Genomic DNA, 19476 nt, shown 5'->3' with positions numbered 1-19476 from the left:
CAGGATCACTGGTAAAGTTACCTAAAAAAGCTGTTCACAAAATGGAGCGTTTGGACACACAGGCATCACACAGGTATGCAGTGGTTTTAACTCATTTTAGCAAAATATCTTAATGATCCTTTTTTATTGGCAAAGAAATGCCTAGAAGAATTGTTACAGTTGTATTTCTAGAGCTCCTTTTCCTTTAAGAGAATAGTCAGTTCAAGGGGAGAAAGGCTACAGGGTGAGTATATACTTAGAAGTTTTCTTCCTTCATCTAGATTCACTGGGAATGCTAAGAGAAAATTCAGAAAAACACACTTTTCAAGTGAAATCATACCAGAAATTAACTTTTATGTGTTGCTCTGGCCACCTAGTGCGTATTGTAGGCATCTTCTAGTAAAGTCTGTGTGAGATCTACACGTAACAGAAATGGTGCAGGCTATTGAGAAGTTAGAACTTTATATAAATCAGTTTATGAGCCAGCAGATAGATCTGAATGCACAGGTGGTGAGTGAGAAATGAATAAGCAGAAGGCCTGGGAACAGTGCCTAGTGAATTTTGGGAAGGCACTCTCAAGCACGTCTGAGTTTTCACTTGCATCCTCCGTGCATGAGGCTAGAGCCTGTCCTTATGTGAAATCCAGTATCTCAGTGCCAGGATTACGCTCAAGCCCAGACATATCAGGTTTTTTGAGGATGGCCATAAACAGGGACAGAAGCTTAAAGTAATCCTGCAGTGATGCAAACCCACTGTCGTGCTGCTGGCAGGAAGGCGATTGGTCTCATTATCTGCATCTTCAGCAAGTTTACACGGACACCAAGTTTTGCAAAGTGGTAGCTGGTGGAGAAGAGCCCTGCACTCTCAGGGACCTTAGCAGTGTGGAAAAATGAGCCAAAAAACCCTTCTGCAGTTCAGGACAGACAAATGCTGAGTCCTGTATCATGGATGGAGCAACCCCATTCAGTGAGACATGGCCTGACTCTCCAGAGATCTGCACACAATGTCCCAGTGGCCACAGTGGACATGAGCCAGTAGCACACCCTTGCAGCGACGAAGGCTAACCATGGGGCAAGATGCACAACAGGCATGTCAAGCGAAGCACTCATAAAGATACTCCCTTATTACACACTATTTGGAAAAGTGAGTTCTGTGCCCCCAGTGCAAAAGAAACACTAACAAACTGGAGAATCTAGGAGAGGGATATTTAGATGGTCAGAGGCTGGTGCACATGACACACAGGCACAGAGACAACCAGGTTTGTTTAGCTCAAGAGGCTGCGGGTAAAACACAAGCTGCTGTCCCCAGCTAAGGTTAGAAAGCAAGTGGAGCTAGAGCCCTCTCAGCAATGCACAGCAAAAGGACAAGAGGCAATCACTGCAAGGTCCAACAAAGGAATTCCTATTGGATATAACAAACAATATCTTCACCAGAGAGTGGTTAAGCACAGACAGGTACCCAGAGAAACCCTTTCCTTGAAGATTCTCAAAATGCAATTGCCGAAGGCCCTCAGCAACCTGACCAAACCTTGATGATTACTCTGCTCTGAGCAGGGAGCTGGATCAGAGACATTCACAAGTTCTTACCAAAGTACATTTTGATATATATATATATATACCTGTATTTCCAATACAATTTCACACTGTCATGGCTATCTAGTGTTAACAGTTGGTTTCAATGTGAATTTCCATTTCATGGAAAATGTTGGCATTTGCAACTACTTCTCATCATAGTTTCAATCAAACAAAAAAAAATTCATTAGCAATTTAAAAAAATTACTTTGAGATTAAAGAAAGTTAAGAGTGTTAATTTTTAATAGATAATTAATATTACATTTAATTAATATTATTCATAGATTACTTTTTGAAGTAAAAGAAGTAATATGGAAACAAAAATGGAACAAAATTAGAAAGCAAGGTCTACCAAACTCCACAACTGCATCAAGTTCAGATTCACACTGAATTAGAATAGTTTTGTCCTTTACAAATTTCTGTGCAGTTGTATCATGCAGTTACGTTTTCTCCCTCACAGATGTCTCCCTGAGGTGAGGAACACATTTGTTCTCCTTCACTGATTACAACAACTGCATGGCGCTTCTGTGTAAGTCGGGAGTAACATTACTTACCAGCCAATCTTGGGAATTTAAGGCAACATTGCTTTAGGTTCTTTTCGTATTACCTTACCAGAAAAACAGCCAAGACAGTAGCTAATAAACCGGGAGGTCTCACAGAACAGTGCTTGATAATTAGGTGATGGTGGGAATGCAGCCGCTCAGAAACCAGAGCACACTAACCACAAATTTATTTCTGATTTTGGAAGCTTTTCTCTCAGATAATGTCTAACCTCTGAGCATTTGTAAGTGTATTTTCTATCTCTCTGTAGTACCTGGGGAAAAAAAAACAGGTAAGTATATTTACTCAGTGATAAATGCAAGAAAAAAAAATTAGAAATCTGGAATTTTACATTTTTCGCTTTTTAAGACAAGCAGCTCTTTCGAGGAAGCAGTGCATGGGAAGTTTTGCTTAGTTCTATTTTATGAAATAATAGCATCTCTTCAAAGAATTTCTCATTTTTGGTTTGGTAAAAAAGTCACAGATTCTATTCTGAAAGGCAGCTGTATGAAAAATCTTTCAAAATAAGAACCAAGGATAATTATTTGCAACCTGCTGCCACGTGTGACAGTGGTATTAAATCTGTGGTGATACACATCTGAACTTCAATTTTTGACTAAAGTAAAATGGGTCTGTCCTGCTCATTATTGTTACTGCCTGGCATATCTCTGCATCAGAGCATTATCCTACTACATGGCACAATTCAGTATCTTTGGAGGTGTCCAGAGAAAGAAATAACTAGAGCACAGAAGGAAGAAGAGAACAATACACAACAGGGATGAGATATACTCAGTAATTTCATGCCTGCTCTTGCTTAGCCTGCCTTTCCTTTCATGAACTTCTGAAATTATAGCAGAAATCACAAATGTTGTACAAGTTTCCCCTCAATAAAAATACCAGCCAAAAGGCAAAACCCCTCCTTTGAGATCTTAGGCTGAGAATCATTACTACTCTTAGTATATTATTAACAATGCCAAGTTTAGAAAGGTCTTCTATGAAACACATTTATATAAACAGCTAATACAAAGATGTCAGTGCAGCCTTATTACCAAAGCAGGAAGTATACAAGAAGTTAGACTTTGAAGTATCTCTCTCCAGAAAAAAAACAAAACCAAAAACCACTGAACAGAACGTGTGTGTGCATGTGTGTGTGTTGAGCAGTAGAGCTGGCTTCTAAACAGAAGGCAAAAGTAAAAGGTAATTCCAAAACACCAGAACTAATGAAGCCGATATACCTACAGACCAACAGCTTATGGGTGATTGACTTCAGTGTGCAAATATGTGCAAGAGCAAAGGTTAATGTTTCCCTATCATAAATGCATTAAAGAAGTCTCTCTCCCCCTTTTCTTCCTGGGTAACAAGTTAAAAGCACAAGGCTTTTGTACAGCAGGAGCTCTGACCATCTCCCTCTTCTATCAGTTACCTATTCCATCCAAGCCTCAAGAACGCTGTCTTTCAGCTTCCAAGTCACGCTTAAATTAGACTGAACTTGCTCACATTCTCAGATTTATTGCTGGAGGGGAGGAAAACCTTAAGACACAGATGAACTCATGTGCAAAAGAACCATCTCTTTATAAAACCCCTTCTTCAGCTGAGGGATAATGGAGTCTGAGGTCGCAAATACTTTCAGTCAAGGATAAAACATTCTAGTACTTCAGTATCTCTTCTACAAAAATACAAGTTCTTCCAGATATCTTGAATCTTTATTGTTAAAGAGGCAAAATAAAGATCTCTGAGGACTTAAGAGCCTTCTGCAGAACTTAAGTAAAGATATTTACAACAGTCAGCTTAGTCAAGCTTGTACTTCAATCACACACTAGTAGGCATAAAAATCCAAAGTCTTTCTAAAGCTTTTCAAATTACTGTCCTTTCTTCTTTTCTACCTATTACTGAAAGACTAGTTTGCCTTATCACAGATTAGCTGCTGTTCATTAGTATGAATAGTTTATTTCCCCAGGCCAAACAGAATTTCACATTCATTATTAGCCAAAATTCCGTAAGTCTTTCCAACCTGCATTTCTTTATCTGTACCTCTCTGGAGCTGAAGTTTGATAAACATCAGTTGCAAGGCTCCACTAGAATTTGTGTACATGAAACACTAAGAAAATGAGCATGAATATCCAACACATTAATGCTAATAATTTAAATAATCACAGCTTGGAAACATACAATAGAGAAATCTGGGTTTTAAGGTAGTGCAAACTACCAGTATTTCAGCTAGCTGAATCCAACTTAAGTATCACCAGAGGTAAGCTGACACAAAATACAAAACCAAGAAAGGGTGGGAAGTAATTTGTGCAAAACAAGAGATATTAGGCTTTTTTGATTGTGCACACAAAAATCCATTATACAGGCCATTCTAGAAAACAAAATATTTAAGCAAGGGCATCATTGCCAAAATAGTCAACATTTTTATACTCAGTTGAACTAAATGCATTAAAATGTATCTGAATGTATTAAAAATTACCAAAAGGCTGTACAGCACTAAGCCTTCCCCCATCACTTTTCCAAGATCATCATCAATTTTGGTCTTTAGAAGCAGTGGAACACCAAAAAAGCCAAAATACGGAAGGCTTTAAATGGAATTATTTGATGTGGGAAAACAGCTTTTAGGGACTGGAAGTGTTCAAAAGAAAAATGTTTCCAGCTGTATTAGAAAACAGTCAAACAGTGTATTAGAAAACATAGTAAAAAAGAGGTTACCTACTTTGATATTACGGTTATTCCTTATTCCTTACCCTTACACTGTTTTAGAGTATTCCATTCTTTTTCCTTTGAGCACCACAAAATAGCTCAGCACAGTCTGTTCACATGGCCAGCAAAACTACTGACCTGCATTTGGTCTTCTCTTTACATTTTCTCGCCTTAAAATGAAATTGCTGACTGTAGAGAATTTATCTTCTTGCTAAGCAAAGGATTTAAGTGAAAGATCCTTATCTCCACCTTCTGAAGCGGTGAGCTACTCTCCCTACTTACTTTATTTTCCCTTGTGTTTTAACTTCCTTTCCATATGCATAGAGGTAAATGATTTATGGATCCTTTTCCCTTTGATACATGATTTAATTGTATCAGTTTCCACCCATTTAGTGTTCTGCTACACCACCGCCTTTGAGTCTCCAAAATTCCCTGTTCCTCAACTTCCAAACCTCTGAAAACACCTTTCTATTACATTTTCTAAGATAATTTTCAGTTTCTGCTCCAAGTCTTCTATTTTCCCCTCTATATTTACATTAGTACTATGGCATTAGCACAGCTCAAAACAACTACCTCTATAGCCCTGAGACCGCATTCCTCATTCTTGGTTTTGTTCTGGACAGTTTGGTCTTTTCAGAAATAATGCTAATTGAAGAACTACCTTAAGGAAGGTGGTAAGAGAGGCTGCTTCTATAACATGCAGCAAAAACTTCTGTCAAGCCTGCATAAGAATATTGTTTTCCCATGACAAGCTGATACTCAACCAGGACTCAACATGAACAGCAGGCTAAAATAATTCTATCCAATTTCAAGACCATATTAGCAGTGAAAAATGCTAATGTACAAATATGTTGATACCTTTAAAAAGAGAAGGAAAAGCAGTGTGACTGTTCAAAAGGAAAATACTAAACATCCAGAAGTAAACTGGAGTGATTATCTGAAGCAACACTTAACTGTACCTCAGCCTATTTGCATGTCCTATTATTTGAAATGCAGTCGTTGCTTTTTCAGTCCTCCCACTCCATTTAATTCTCCTTGAAGGAGTGCAGAATTGCAGTCATTGAATCACAGAATATCCTAAGTTGGAAGGGAGCCACATGGGTCACTGAAGTCCAACTCCTGGCCCTGCACAGGACAGGCACAACAACCAAACTGTGTGACCAAGGGTGAAAAATGTCTTTGACAGCCATGCAATTACTCTTTTTAAAATCAGTTACATACTAGTTCATGTTGTTCTTCAAGTGCAGCTCAAAAAAAAAACCATATAACTTTTATGTATAAAAAGCACTGAGTAAAGTTTAACCTGCGTTTAGGAAATAAAATAAATAAATCCAGCTATTTTTCTGGACTTAAAAGAACATGACCATCTCAACACAGGTACCTCAGTTTTATTTCAACAAGGATGTTGGTTACCTTCTTATGTTTGTGAACCTGATTTTGTCTCTTTCATCCACAAAGAAAGATCTTCTAGCATAAAATTATATAGCAATGTATAGTTTAGAAGAATCTGATTTGAACTGTCAAAGAGCATTTACTCAGAAATGTTTATTTATGAAAACCACTAGTAAAATGTGTTAGCTGCGGTATACTGGAAGAGGAAAAAAATACAGTTAAGACTGTTTCTATTTCCATATACAACTTTTATTGCAACACCTGTATTCTAGGTGTACAGATACAAATACAAAATGACCCATGACAGGCTTTAAAGCTGCCCAAGTAGCGAACTGAGAAATTAATTCGGTACTATAGCCAAAGTTGACAGGACTTCAACAGGTGATAGGAAGCTTCCCCAGTCTCTCTCCAAGAACAACCAGGATCCACCATAGTTTTGGTCCAAGATGTATGCTTTAAGCTGGCAGCTGAGTCTAGGAACGAGTGTATTTACCCCAGATGTGCAGCATAAACACAGAAGCAATAAAAAGAAGACTCATGACCAAAACTGGAACAGGTCCACTAAAAATAAAGAGAAAATGCATTAACATAAAAAAGAAGTCTGTCTTGCCCAAAGGCCAGTCATTATCAGCCAAGTGAGCTCATCAGTTCATACAAAACTGTACAAGAAAACTCTTCTTCCCTTCCCACAGAAATACCTTAAGGCACAGAGAAATGAGATAGCCATCTCTATCAAAAACTGCTGCTGCTGCCACTGTTTTTAAAGACAGTTCAATATACCTAAATGTTACATAAAAAACCACACCAGAGTAACAAAACCCCCACTTGTTAAAAAAGCTATTAATGGTTCATTACTATCCATCACTTTCCACAGTCCCTCGAAAAGTATCCTCTGTGTTTACAACTCAGATAGCCACCTGAGCAAAGATGCAGTCCGATAAAAAAACCAACAGAGTCCTCTAGCGGCTACTAAAATTTTGGCAAAAAATTCTCATTAGCTGTTTTATTTTAGGGGTTTTATTTCGTTTGAAAACAATGGCAGCAGTGGGTGAGAGAAAAGGACTTCTGATTTCTTGAAAAACATACACAAAGTGGCAAAGCTACATCATTCAACCTTTACCTAAAATGAATAAATTATTTTTTTCCTTCTTACTTTTATGTATTGTTTAGAAATTGCATAGTAATGTTTTTAAAAAACAGATTAATCTTAGGGTGCACATTGATAGCTTCAATCAGCTGTTTCATATTGTTCTGAGATGCAACAATTACATGAATACACACACTCAACACGCCTTCATACCACTAACTTCATACAACCTGATTTCTGATTTTCAACATGCCATTGGGAAATCTGTTATCCAGCCTGTGTTACCCTCCAGGGTACTGTTTATAAGCATGTAAATGCTATCTGAATATAAATTTTAAAAAAAGGAAACTCAAAAGGGATTTAAAGAGCTTACTCTCATATTTTTCTATGAGCTCATGATCCACATACTAGAAATGATCACAACTGTAATCTTATATTGAGTTTTAAAACTCAATTCTTATCTATCAGACTTATTTGGGTATGAAGAATCCCAAACACAGACATAAAGCATTTTGCAAATAAACCAATAACAAAATAAAGAAAGTCCACATACATTGTGATTACACAAACAACCCCTTCAAGGGGTGTATTTCACCAAGCAACAGAGTGTATTTCTCAAATGCCAGCATTTTATACATATAAATATATTTATTTATTTAGTATTTTTTATTTTTATAAATGTATACATGTAAGTTTACATCTTACATAATAGAAATCATAATTTATAGTCCTTACACTGTATCTGAATTCCTATTTAATTCATTTGAGCCTTCAGTAGTACGAATAGGTAAGCTGCTCTGCCAAAGGCACACAGGAAAAAAGCAGCACCACTAATCAGAACAGAACTACATGGAAATAAACAGTGGGGACTGATTGTGTGTTCTGTCTCTTTTAGACACGCAGATGACATTGAACCCCTAGAGAATAATCAGCTCTCCAATACTGACACATATATCTCATTTCCTCCAGTCCCAAAGAAAACCTGTTGAAACTCTGCAATTCTCCTCTACACACCTGCATCTTCGCAGCCCACAACAAATAAATCAATGGAGTCAGACACCTCTAAAGATTTGGTACTGTACATTCTCAGAATGTCTTTCCTAAGGCTGCATATTGTACAACAAGCTCAATTTGACTTTCTATCCACCTGAAAGCTGCCTATAACTCTTTGAGCAGGAAAGCTCAAGACAGAAGATACAGAAACTACAGGTACCAAGTGACCCAAAAACATGAAAAAGTTTGGGTTTACTTTTCTTTTCAAAGCATGTAATCTCCAAGCTTTAAAGAGAAAAATATCATATTCCCTCTCAGACATATCCCCCACAACTCCCTTTTGCTAATAGTTGTTTTTAAAGGCATACACATCTTGAAGCACCTTGTAATGCAAATAAAGGATCTTTCCTGAGGGGAACCTACGTGCCTGTTCAACATATTATTTTGGATGTTGAATACAGATACAAAATATACAAAGCATCAATCTAATTCTGCACAACATAAAATATATAAACTTTTTATCTAGAGTTAAATTCCCCTCATTGTAGCTAGTATGGATTAACCTGTTCTCAGTTGGCTTTATGTATTTTTATAGTAATTCTAAGAGCTTGCATTTTAAACAATATGAAAAACAACCACCAAAAAAGCCCACCCGCCACCACTACCAGGCTAAGCTTTCCCATTGCTTTACACTGTAGTGATCACAACCATTTCTAAAAACTTCAACTTCAGCTGAAGCACTTCACTGAGGCAATCAAAAACCCTTGATAATCCATTCTCACTTTAAAGCCTACTAAACAGGACAGAGATAATAATATTTGGTTGCTATGGAAAAAAAATTAAGAAAAATACCTAGAAAGCAGTAAGCAAGAAAGCTGCTACCAAGCCATGGCTCAGAAAATGTTCCATCTAGTGTAACTAACTCGATTTTATAGATTTGATTCTTTCATTAAAAGCCTGACCATACAGTTACCCAAAGTAGCTTCCAAAAAAAACAAACCACTCCCAGCGCTCCAAAACCTTAAAATCAGGAACGACTGTGTCACAACATAATAGATGGGAAAATCTGTTTACTGATTTGCTTGCACTGAAGATGAGAATAATTGAGTGGCCACTCAGCAACAAAAGTGACATATAAGGATTCACAAGGAAACTTAGCAAAATTGTTAAAGCTTGTATCGCAAGTCTTTGATAAAATCATAATGCCCTTCTGGGGTTTTTTCTGTTTGATGTAATTAATTTTATTAATTGAACTTTAGTAGACCGAACAACAGAAAAAACAGCTGCCCTGCCTATCTGCATAGATTTGCTCTAGAACACTATTGCTGCTCATTGTCTTTTCTTTGTCTTTTCTCCTTTCTGGACTCAGAATGGAGTAAGCAAGGCAGAACAGCAATGCTTTGGTGGTTTGCTGGATACATTTTGTTTTTTAAAGTTTGACGTACATATGAAAATGAAAACACATAAGACAACTTCAAAGGCAGAATTACTCATGGAACTATCACTACTAAGTAGCCTATCACCAGCCCTTCCCCTAATGTTCCATTTGTGCAGCTAGCAGCAGCGCTCTTGAAGAGCTCCATAAGAAAATATTAATGGATTCAAAAAAACCCCAAACAAACAAGCAACAGGGTCAGCCCTGAGCATCTCAAGACTTTTCAACCAGCAAGAACAAGAGCTCATGAACAGTAATTGCACAAAGAGTACAAATTTCCACTGAGGATATAACTTAGCACGCACTCATCAGCTCAAATACACCTTCCATCTTTGTTACCCAAGTATTAGGCTGCAAAGTTCATTTGGAAAGTCATCTGAACTACTCGAACTGGTGAAAAAAATAAAAACTTTGGCTCTCTTTGTAGTTTAAGGGACACTACTAAGTATTTGATCATAATCTTGGAATATTCACTTTGTGAAAATGGAGATATGCAAGGTATTGGCATGCTATTTGCTAGGCAAGTTCAGCTAAAGTAATTTATCTGCAGCTTTTAAATAAAAAATCCTGATGCAAGCATATGGTGTATCAGTTATGTTGTTTTACAAGGGATGCACAGGATCATAACATAGCTATTATAAGACAAAACTCAAAATTTTTACTTCAAAGAGAATGAAAACATGCACACAGATGCTTGACACAAATTCATTGAGACAAGTGATCTTTCTCAACTTCAAAGTGATTGTTCACAGCCTTCGAAGACCACTTAGGGTAAGCTTTGGCAATTACAAAATACAACTTGTACCTACCTTTTTAAAACCACTGCAACTTTAAAAGTACTTCTCCAGGGTTACAGATTAAATATATCACCCCAACCATCAACTCAGCAAGTTTTCCCATGCACCCCACAACAATGACAGATTATTATTAATTTGAAGACTGCAAGACAACGTAAGCAGGGGAATTCTACAGCCCTCAAGCCCTCAGCGCATTAACCCGACTTACACTTTGAGCCCTGGAGAGTCCTCAGTGTAGAACCGCCACATCCCACCAGTCCCTGTGGACGTGGCACGGCCTGCACTCCTTGTCCCGCAGCTGGCATTTTTCCTTTAAGGCATGACAGAAGGAAACAAAGACCCAACAACACGTTAGCACTTCACCAGCTTCTAGGACCAAGCAGCCCAGAGGACTCCGCAGAAACAACTTCACAGAATCAATTAGTTCGGGAAAGACCTCTAAGATCATCAAGCCCAACCTATGCCCCAACACCGCCTTGTCAGCTAGACCATGACACTAAGTGCCATATCCAGTCTTTCTTTAAACACCTACAGGGACAGTGACTCCTCCACCTCCCTGGGCAGCCCATTCCAATGTCTAATCGCCCCTTCCTCCTGATGTCCAAGCTAAACATCCTCTGGCATAGCTTAAGACTTGTGTTCTCCTATCCTGTCCCTAGTTGCCTGGGAGAAGACACAGACCCTCACCTGGCTACACCCTCCTTTCAGGTGGTTGCAGAGAATGATAAGGTCACCCCTGAGCCTCCTTTTTTCCAAGCTAAACACCCCCAGCTCCCTGAGCCACTCCTCATAGCACTTGCGCCGCAGACCCTTCCCTACACTAGCCTGTGCTGCCACGTCAGCAGAGGGCAGCAGCCCGGGCAGCCGGGCAAGCGGAGCGCACGGCGGGGGAAGCCTGCCCGCACCGGGAGCCGCGGCGGGCACGCACCTCTGCCGGACGGTGGATCCCGCGGCGCGGGGGGCCACAGCCTTGCTGGGGGAGCGGCCGGAGGAGCCGACGCTGGTGGCGCTGGGGTTGGGCCCGGGCTGCGGAGAGAGGAGAGAAGCGGGAGAGGGTGAGAGGCGGCGGGCAGTGCCGGCGGGGAAGGGGCGCCTCAGCCGCGCCCCGCCTCGGCCAGCCTCTCACCATGGCGGCTGCACTGGCTCCGGCTCGGTCTCACACACGCTCCGCTACAGCCGCTCCGGCCACGGCCCTGCCCGCATCAAGCTCCGCCTCCGCGCCGCGCATCCCGGCGCCCGCGGCTTTCCCGGATAATGCCTGAGCAGCAGCAGCCCCTTTTCCCTGTACCCCTGGCTCGGCGGCCGCTTTCCGGCACCGCGGCCCCCCGTGCCGCCTCGGGCGCGCCCGCGCCTCGCGCAGCGGCCGGGCCGGCGCGGGCCGGCGGGGAGCGGCGCGTCGGGCAGCGGCGGGGCCGCCCGGCGGGCGGGGCGGGCCGCAAGGCCCGGCAGGAAGGCGAGCAAGGCTGACGTGTCCCACCGCGGCTGCCGGGCGGCGCATGCGGCCCCGCGCAGCGGCCATGGAGGAGGCGGAGGAGGCGGGAGCAGCGGGCCCGTCCGTGCTGTTCCTGCACCCGGACCTGGGCCTGGGCGGCGCGGAGCGGCTGGTGGTGGACGCGGCGCTGGCGCTGCGGGCGCGGGGCTGCCGGGTGCAGATCTGGACGGCGCACTACGACCCCGGGCGCTGCTTCGCCGAGACGCGCGGGCTGGCGGTGCGGCGGGCGGGCGGCTGGATCCCGCGCAGCGTGTGCGGCCGCGGGCACGCCGTGTGCGCCGCCCTGCGCATGGCCTTCGTGGCGCTCTACGTGCTGCTGCTCAGCGGGGAGACCTTCGACGCCTTCGTGTGCGACCAGGTGCGGGCACGGACGAGGGCATGGGGACGGGAGCGCCGCTGCCGGGATGCTGGGATGCTGGTGGGCTGCTCTTCTCAGAATCACAGAATTGTTAAAGTTGGAAGAGGCCTCTAGCGATCATCTACTCCAACTCCCCTGGCAAAGCAGGGTCACCTACAGCAGGTGATGCAGGAACGCGTCTTGATGGGTTTGGAATGTCTCCAGAGGAATGTCTCCACCACCTCCCTCGGCCCGTTCCAGTGCCCTGCCACTCTCAGTGTAAAGTTCTTCTTCATGTGGATGCAGAAGTTCTCGTGTTTTAGTTTATGGCCACTGCTCCTCATTTTGTCACTGGGCACCACTAAAAAGAGTCTGACACCTTTTTCTTGACACCTTTGAAATATTTATATGAATTAATAAGATCCCTTTCTAGTCTTCTCTAGACTAAGCTGGCCAGTTCCTCTCATAAGAGAGATGCTGCAGAACCCTGGAGCATCAAATCCCCACAAAATCAGATTCATTATGTGGTGTGCAACAAGCCAACAATGACACATTCAAGAAAGAGACAGCAATGGTTCATTTCAGAGCTGTGCCAGCCTGACTGTTCCATGGTGTTCCACAAAACAAGGACACCCCATCAGGCTTTCTGTGCCATCTTTTATAAACAGAAATTCAGAGTTAGTAACTTCCCAAGCATGGTCCCTTGTAATGTTATGATTAGTTATTAATTTCAAGAGAAGGGAAGTGAAGCTGGGGATGGTCTGGAGCACAAGTCTTACAAGGAATGGCTGAGGGAGCTGGGATGTTTAGCTGGGAGAAGAAGAGGCTCAGGGGGACTTTATTGCACTCTGCAACTGCCTGAAAGGATGTTCTAGCAGGTGGGGATTAGTCTCCCTGACAGCTAATGATGGGATGAGAGAACATAGTCTTAAGTTGCACCAGGGGAGACTTAGCTTGGACGTTAGGAAGAATTTCTTCAGAGAGTGTGATTATACATGGGAGTGTATAGGAGAATTGAACTGCCCAAGGAGGTGATGGAGTCACTGTCCCTGGATATATTTAAGGAAAGACTGGATGTGGCCCTTTATGCCATGGTCTGGTTGACACAGTGGTGTTGGGTCATCATTTGGACTCAGTGGTCTCTTGTCCAAGTTAATTGATTCTGTGATTCCATACAAGTTACATAACCACAGTTAACTTCTACACTTGCTCAAGGAGGTGGTCTTCACCTGAGCAGAGGTCTTTCTCACCTGTAGGTGTTTTTTCATATTATAATGAACATACTTCAGCTACAGGATACATGGACCTTGAGTATTTCGCCAAATTAGCAATATATACATAGACAAATCAACATCCTGATTTACTACGTCCTTAAGGCTTGTTAGTTCCAAGATGTCATTTACTAAGGGATACTAGCTGCTTCTAGTGCCACTGATGAGGTCTTTTTTCTTGCTGATCAGGCTTGAAAGTATACAAAGATCTTACATCAAAGAATATCCTGACTTTAGGTAATTTTGACATATTCCACATTTTGCAATTTACCTCTTACATTCTGGAGCAGCTGGAGGGAGAGGACGCCACTGCCACGTGGACTCTGCTCCCAGCACCCTTGGTAGTGGCAGAAGGAGGTGCTTGGAGGGGTCCTGGAGCTTGATGGGATGTTGGTGGGGAGCAGGTAGAAATTATAGGGCTACAAAAGGTCCTGGATGAGGGAGTACAACTTGAAGGGGTGTGTGCGAAGAGGAGATGGCACTTGGCTTGCAAAGCAGTGGCTCTCAGAGCATGGCTTTGAAATCACATGTACACACTGGTGGCACTGACATACAATTAACCTCTCCTCTTGTCCCGTCTCTCTCGTTGCACTAGGTGTCTGCCTGCATTCCTATACTTAGACTGGCCAGAACCCGTAAGAAGGTTTTGTTTTACTGCCACTTTCCCGATCAACTTCTGACCAAGAGAGAATCTTTCCTGAAGCGCCTCTACAGATTGCCGCTCGACTGGCTGGAAGAGTACACGACTGGCATGGCAGACTGTATCGTTGTGAACAGCAAGTTCACTGCCAGCGTGTTCAAGGACACGTTTAAGTCCCTGTCTCACATAAACCCAGATGTCCTCTACCCATCGCTCAACATGAGTAGCTTGGAAGAAATTGTTCCTGCAGACATAGCTGATCTGATACCGAAAAATAAAAAGTTCTTGTTTCTTTCCATTAATAGGTATGAGAGAAAAAAGAATCTAGTATTGGCTCTCAAAGCTTTGCACGAACTTCAAGGGAGACTTGACTCTCATGAGTGGGATGAAGTTCACCTGGTTATGGCAGGTGGTTATGATAAGCGAGTTCTGGAAAACGTGGAGCACTATGAAGAGCTGAGGAGACTCGCAGCCAAACTTGGTGTTAATGACCATGTGACTTTTCTGAGATCATTCTCAGATGAACAGAAAATGTCTCTTTTTAGAAACTCGATATGTGTGCTTTATACACCAAGCAATGAACATTTTGGCATTGTCCCTTTGGAAGCAATGTATATGAGACGTCCAGTTATAGCAGTTAATTCAGGTGGTCCCTTAGAATCAATCTCACATAATGTCACAGGATTTTTGTGTGATCCTCTGCCAACCCAATTCGCTGATGCTATGGAAAAAATTGTGAGAGATCCTCTCTTAAAGGACACAATGGGAGCAGCTGGGAGAGTAAGAGTTATGGAAAAATTTTCTTCAGAAGCTTTCTCAGAACAGCTGTACCAATACATACGCAGATTAACAGAATAAAATTATATTCCTATATTTTACAAGATTGTGTCTCATTTGTGCAGGGGACCAGTATTCATTGTGACTGATGAAGAACCAGGGATATCTGAATGTCCTTGTTTTGCTTCATGTGCTGCCTTATGTCACTTGACTCATCGAAGGAGCAAAACAGGTCCCACTGTGTCATTAGAAGGTTAAAATTTTCATGTGGTGGACTGATCTGCCATTGCAGTTCTTTTGCGTACTGTGCCTCGGAAAAATGCAAAGTTAAAGGGCAGTAACTTACTAGGAAAATTACTGTATGTTTTATTTAATTCTGTATGGAAAGGCTGATGCAGTTTACAAAATTTGCATTCGTCCAGATAAGACACACACAGCCTTATTTTTATGTGTATAAAATGGTCATCAGTAATTTGTAAGTAAAAGCATTATCTCAGCTGAGCTATGGAGAGAATTGCACAGTCCAACCAACTGCATGTTTCGAAATCCCAGCAGTGTTAGGAATATGAATGGTATGGTTTGTAATGATTGACCTTTCACTGTGCTAGTCCAGCTGCATTGTGTAGTCACACTGTTTGTCAGAAAAGCATACAGGTGTGTGAGCAGGAGGAAGTGAGACAAATAACACCAAGGATATCAGACTGCCTCAGGCAAAAAGGTTAATGCTGAAATCTATGTTCGTTTGTTACCTGCAATGCTTCAAGATTTAATTTTACTTTGGGAATTTTTTGTAGATACTTAAGTGATTTCCCCTATATTTAACATTTCACTTCAAATGACAGCACACTTTTAAAAAAGGACGTAATCTGGACCAGACAATAGAGACATTTTATTTTGCATAATTTAATGGTAACTTCACGTTTTCCTAATGCAGTGAGTGCATGTGTGACAGTACTGCGATTGTTTTTCCAAGCTGGTCTGGGGAAAGGAATATATTTTTTTGCTTATCTACCTCTCTTCAGCGCATCTTTATTAGTGATGGTTCTGTTTAGTTATAACAGACATAATCCATACAATTGAATTTTAAGTGTGAAAACAGATCCAGTGAAATCCAGTGTTACCTATGAAATACAATTTGTAGTGTGGTATGATATTTGTAGTCTCAATTCTGCAATATCTAAGATAGTTTCAGGCATTTCCACATTAGTACTTCACAACAGAGAGACCATTCTTTTTGTTGCTTAGGACCGAAACCCAGGTCTTAGTATACTTATGAGGCTTTTATTTGAAGTAAAACAAACAAAAATCCACAAAGTTTGTCCTTGTCTTTAATCAAGAAATTGGAATACTCTAATTTTTTTCATTACTGAGTGAGAGTGGATTGTCTCACAGGCCCTATTTTCTACATTTCTGTTCAATCAGAGAAACTGGCAAGCTTTAATCCATACTCTTTGTAGCCTGTTCCTGTATTTCTGCTCCTTTTCCACCCTTAAAAGTGTTCCTAAATCTTTGTGCAACTTTTTCATCATGGATGTGGCAATGGATGACTGAAGGACCAGAAGAGACAGTGAAAACTATCTGTGGTCAGATAAACGCCCTCAAGACATGTTTGGCCTTGGTTTTAAGTTCCATTTAGAAGGTACAAGATGGTTGAGGCCAGCTCCTGTGCTTGCTTAGTCTGTGTTGCATTCTCCTCTCTCAGTTGCCCTGGAGTTAACCTGGAGCCTTAGGAGACACACCGGTGCTTGCTCGCCAGCCTTGCTGCAGGGGTGGCTCTGTTTCTGCTCCATCCTTGACCTCCAGCCCTTTCCTGAGCTGTGTTGCTGGCAGGCACATGCCTAGCCCTATATCCTGCAGCTTCTGTTCACTGAATTTCATGGATTCCACTGGGACCTGACTTGCCATCTCACATTTACTTGGTGATCACTGTGACTGTCAGCAGCTGCTGCTGTCACCAGGCTGCCCTGCTCGGGTACTGTGCCCTGCTCGGGTACTGTGCCCTGCTCGGGTACTGTGCCCTGCTCAGGTACTGTGTCCTGGTCGGTGAGGTCACTGTCCCGTGGTGTGGTCTCCCCTGATGTTTTGCTGTCACCCCTTGCAGAGCAGCCCCAGTCCTTGCTGCTTCATGGCAGGTAGGTTGGACCACCTCAAGCCTGAGACTGACTGCATGGAGTGTGGCCTTCAGGCTCTCCAGCAGCTGCAGATTAGACTCAGATTCCTGCAGGAAGCTGTGGTCAATGTGTAGAAGTGTGGCAGGGCACTGCAGGCTGCTTCAAGGTCTCTAGCTTTCCATCCTGAGAAATCTGATCTAGTAAGATATATCCTTGCCCATTGAAGGAAGGTTGGACAACATGGTCTTTAAAGGTCCCTTCAAACCCAAACCTTTCTGTGGTTTTATGGTCTTCCAGAACCATTCAGTGAGGACTGCACAATTATAGTAGGATTTATTAGTTAGATAATGGCTAATTTTGACAGCCTATCCAAGCACCATATATCCCAAGGGACATTAGGTGATCAGCAGTAGTAAATCCCCAAAGCAATGTGGATTGTGACTGTATAGAAGACACGGCCCTGTGGTCCAAAACCACAGTAAGATGACTTACTTCATTTAAACAGATTTTGGAGGGACCACAAATGCAGTGGGCAAGCACTGGAGTGCCTGAGCTCCATCAGGGGAAATAATTGGCCAGTAAATACACAAACTGTTGACTCTGGAAACTGGGTGTGAAAAGTAAGGCCCTTCAAACTCTATGTCTGTCTGTGACCCTCAAAATGAGACGGTTAGGCCTGGTTTACCCCAGAGCCTGGGTCCCAGAGCTTGGGCCAAGCTATCAGTTGTGTTCTGGTGGTAGGCCATTGTAGAATCTCTAAATCCCTCAGGGGAATCCCTAGAGCCTTGCCTTGGAAGAATATACCATAGTGTCTCCACCTAGGCTGAAAGAAAAGACTTTCCCTATGGTGCTTTGCAACACTTTGTGATCCACCCCAATTTGCTCTCCCCATACGTCCCTAATTCTCGTGGTTTCTCTTTTCCTTGTTTCCCCATTGGTTGTGGTATACCTGGTGGCCAGCCCCATCTTCCCTGTAGGGCACTGCCCTTTGCCCTTCTCTTTGTACCACCCTGTACCCTCAGACCATTGGGTCCTGACCCCTACTTTAGCCTGTGCACACCACATGGTCGGGACTTTTGTCCCTGATCCTCTTCAGTGTGTTGGAATAAACCTTTGCTGGAATTTATCATACAAAAGACCCTTCTTGCCTCTTATTGCTGAGATAGCCATCGTGTATGTGGTGTGTGGACTTGATTGCTTTGCCTGAATGCCTACCCAAGTGGCTTTTCTGCAGGAGATGCTTATTGGGAAATAGGTACCAGCAACCTCCATCTAAACCTCAAGTTGCTGCAGGCCAGCACCACTGTTGGTTCTTCTGTTGCCTCCAGAGTGCGCTACCACTCCTCAGAGGCAGCTCAGATTGCCAGGTCCTGTTTGTCTCTGATGTAAAACTGCTATTTGTGGGAGGGATTGGTCTAAAGAAAAAGACATGGAGGCGTGGCTCCTGCTTTGGGCTTGATTATAAGACAGTATAGCCCCTATGGCCCAGAGACATCTGCTTCAATAATGAAATGCCAGCCAAGACTTCGGCAGGACAGTAAGGCAGGGTGTGGTGAATGACTCTTTCTGTTCCTCAGGAGCTTCATGTGCTTCTCATGCCCATAGGAAGTGAGGTCCCTTCCAAGCAGGTACCACTAGAAGAACCATGCCACCAGAAAAGCCTGTTTTGAATTATCAAAAGAAGCTGGCAAACTCCAAGAAACTCTGCACTTCCTGCATGCTAGAAGGGAATGAGTGGAAAAGTGCTTTCTGAAGCAGATACAGACACTATGAGGATCCTGTGTTACTGTTTGGTCTCTCCTGGCTCTGACCACCTTCCATGGTTCTGGCCATAATTTGCTGCACAGTCTGCTTGATAGCTGTGTAGTGATATTCTCAGCATATTCTCGTGTTCTCCAGCACTCAACAGGCACACAGACTATGAAATCCTGAGTAATTTGCAGCAGTGGTGACTCCATGTCAAACCCCAGCTCCTTTCAACAGCACAGAGCAGAGTTCCTGGGTTACCTGGTGGACCCTGACTACTGGCATGTTGATCCCAGACAGGTTGAAGCCACCTTAAAATGGCAGGCTCCAGTGAAGGGTCAGAAAGTCCCATACCTCTTTTTGACAAAAAATGTGGAGTGGCAGTGCAGGTAGAGTGTCAGATTGTTGGAGTCTAGAACATCCCTCTGGCCACCCTGGAGGGTTTGGAGACCAGACAGGGGGGTCTGGGATCTGTACAGGGGGGTCAGTTAGACCCACACAGATCCCAGGAGGACACTGGCTCTGATTCCTGCCCATGGGAGTGAACACTCACATGCAGGAAGAATCACAAATCCTAAGAATTTAAAATAAGTAGTGGATGGTTTATTATAGAA

General features: G+C 42.8%; 2 protein-coding genes across 2 annotated transcripts; one reads left to right on the top strand and one right to left on the bottom strand.

The window, feature by feature from the left end:
- Window positions 1–6403: 6403 nt before the first annotated feature.
- On the bottom strand, window positions 6404–11770 carry SEC61B (SEC61 translocon subunit beta). Its single transcript, XM_063397946.1, has 4 exons — window positions 11615–11770; window positions 11417–11514; window positions 10697–10798; window positions 6404–6737 (listed from the first exon to the last, which is right to left on the bottom strand). Exons 1-4 carry the CDS (start codon window positions 11615–11617, stop codon window positions 6650–6652), a joined length of 291 nt encoding a protein of 96 aa, XP_063254016.1. The 5' UTR covers window positions 11618–11770; the 3' UTR covers window positions 6404–6649.
- A 188-nt stretch (window positions 11771–11958) lies between these two features.
- ALG2 (ALG2 alpha-1,3/1,6-mannosyltransferase) lies at window positions 11959–16319 on the top strand. The gene is made up of 2 exons (XM_063397932.1): window positions 11959–12338; window positions 14184–16319. The coding sequence occupies exons 1-2, from the start codon at window positions 11985–11987 to the stop codon at window positions 15084–15086; spliced, it is 1257 nt and encodes a 418-aa protein (XP_063254002.1). The 5' UTR covers window positions 11959–11984; the 3' UTR covers window positions 15087–16319.
- The last annotated feature ends 3157 nt before the right edge of the window (window positions 16320–19476 follow it).

Source organism: Prinia subflava, chromosome 1 (assembly GCF_021018805.1).
Source record: "Prinia subflava isolate CZ2003 ecotype Zambia chromosome 1, Cam_Psub_1.2, whole genome shotgun sequence".
NCBI classification, from domain to species: Eukaryota; Metazoa; Chordata; class Aves; order Passeriformes; family Cisticolidae; genus Prinia; species Prinia subflava.
The sequence above is the reverse complement of the archived record's forward strand: the minus strand, read 5'-3'. Positions and strand labels throughout refer to the sequence as shown.

Excerpts from the sequence above, each read along its gene's own strand:
- SEC61B (XM_063397946.1), bottom strand. Across the intron at positions 10,799-11,416 it reads GGATCCACCGTCCGGCAGAG|GAAAAATGCCAGCTGCGGGA; the intron begins GTGCGTGCCCGC and ends CATGCCTTAAAG. Across the intron at positions 6,738-10,696 it reads GACTCTCCAGGGCTCAAAGT|TGGACCTGTTCCAGTTTTGG; the intron begins GTAAGTCGGGTT and ends CTTTATTTTTAG.
- ALG2 (XM_063397932.1), top strand. The coding sequence starts at position 11,985 with ATGCGGCCCCGCGCAGCGGCCATGGAGGAGGCGGAGGAGGCGGGAGCA. Across the intron at positions 12,339-14,183 it reads ACGCCTTCGTGTGCGACCAG|GTGTCTGCCTGCATTCCTAT; the intron begins GTGCGGGCACGG and ends TCGTTGCACTAG.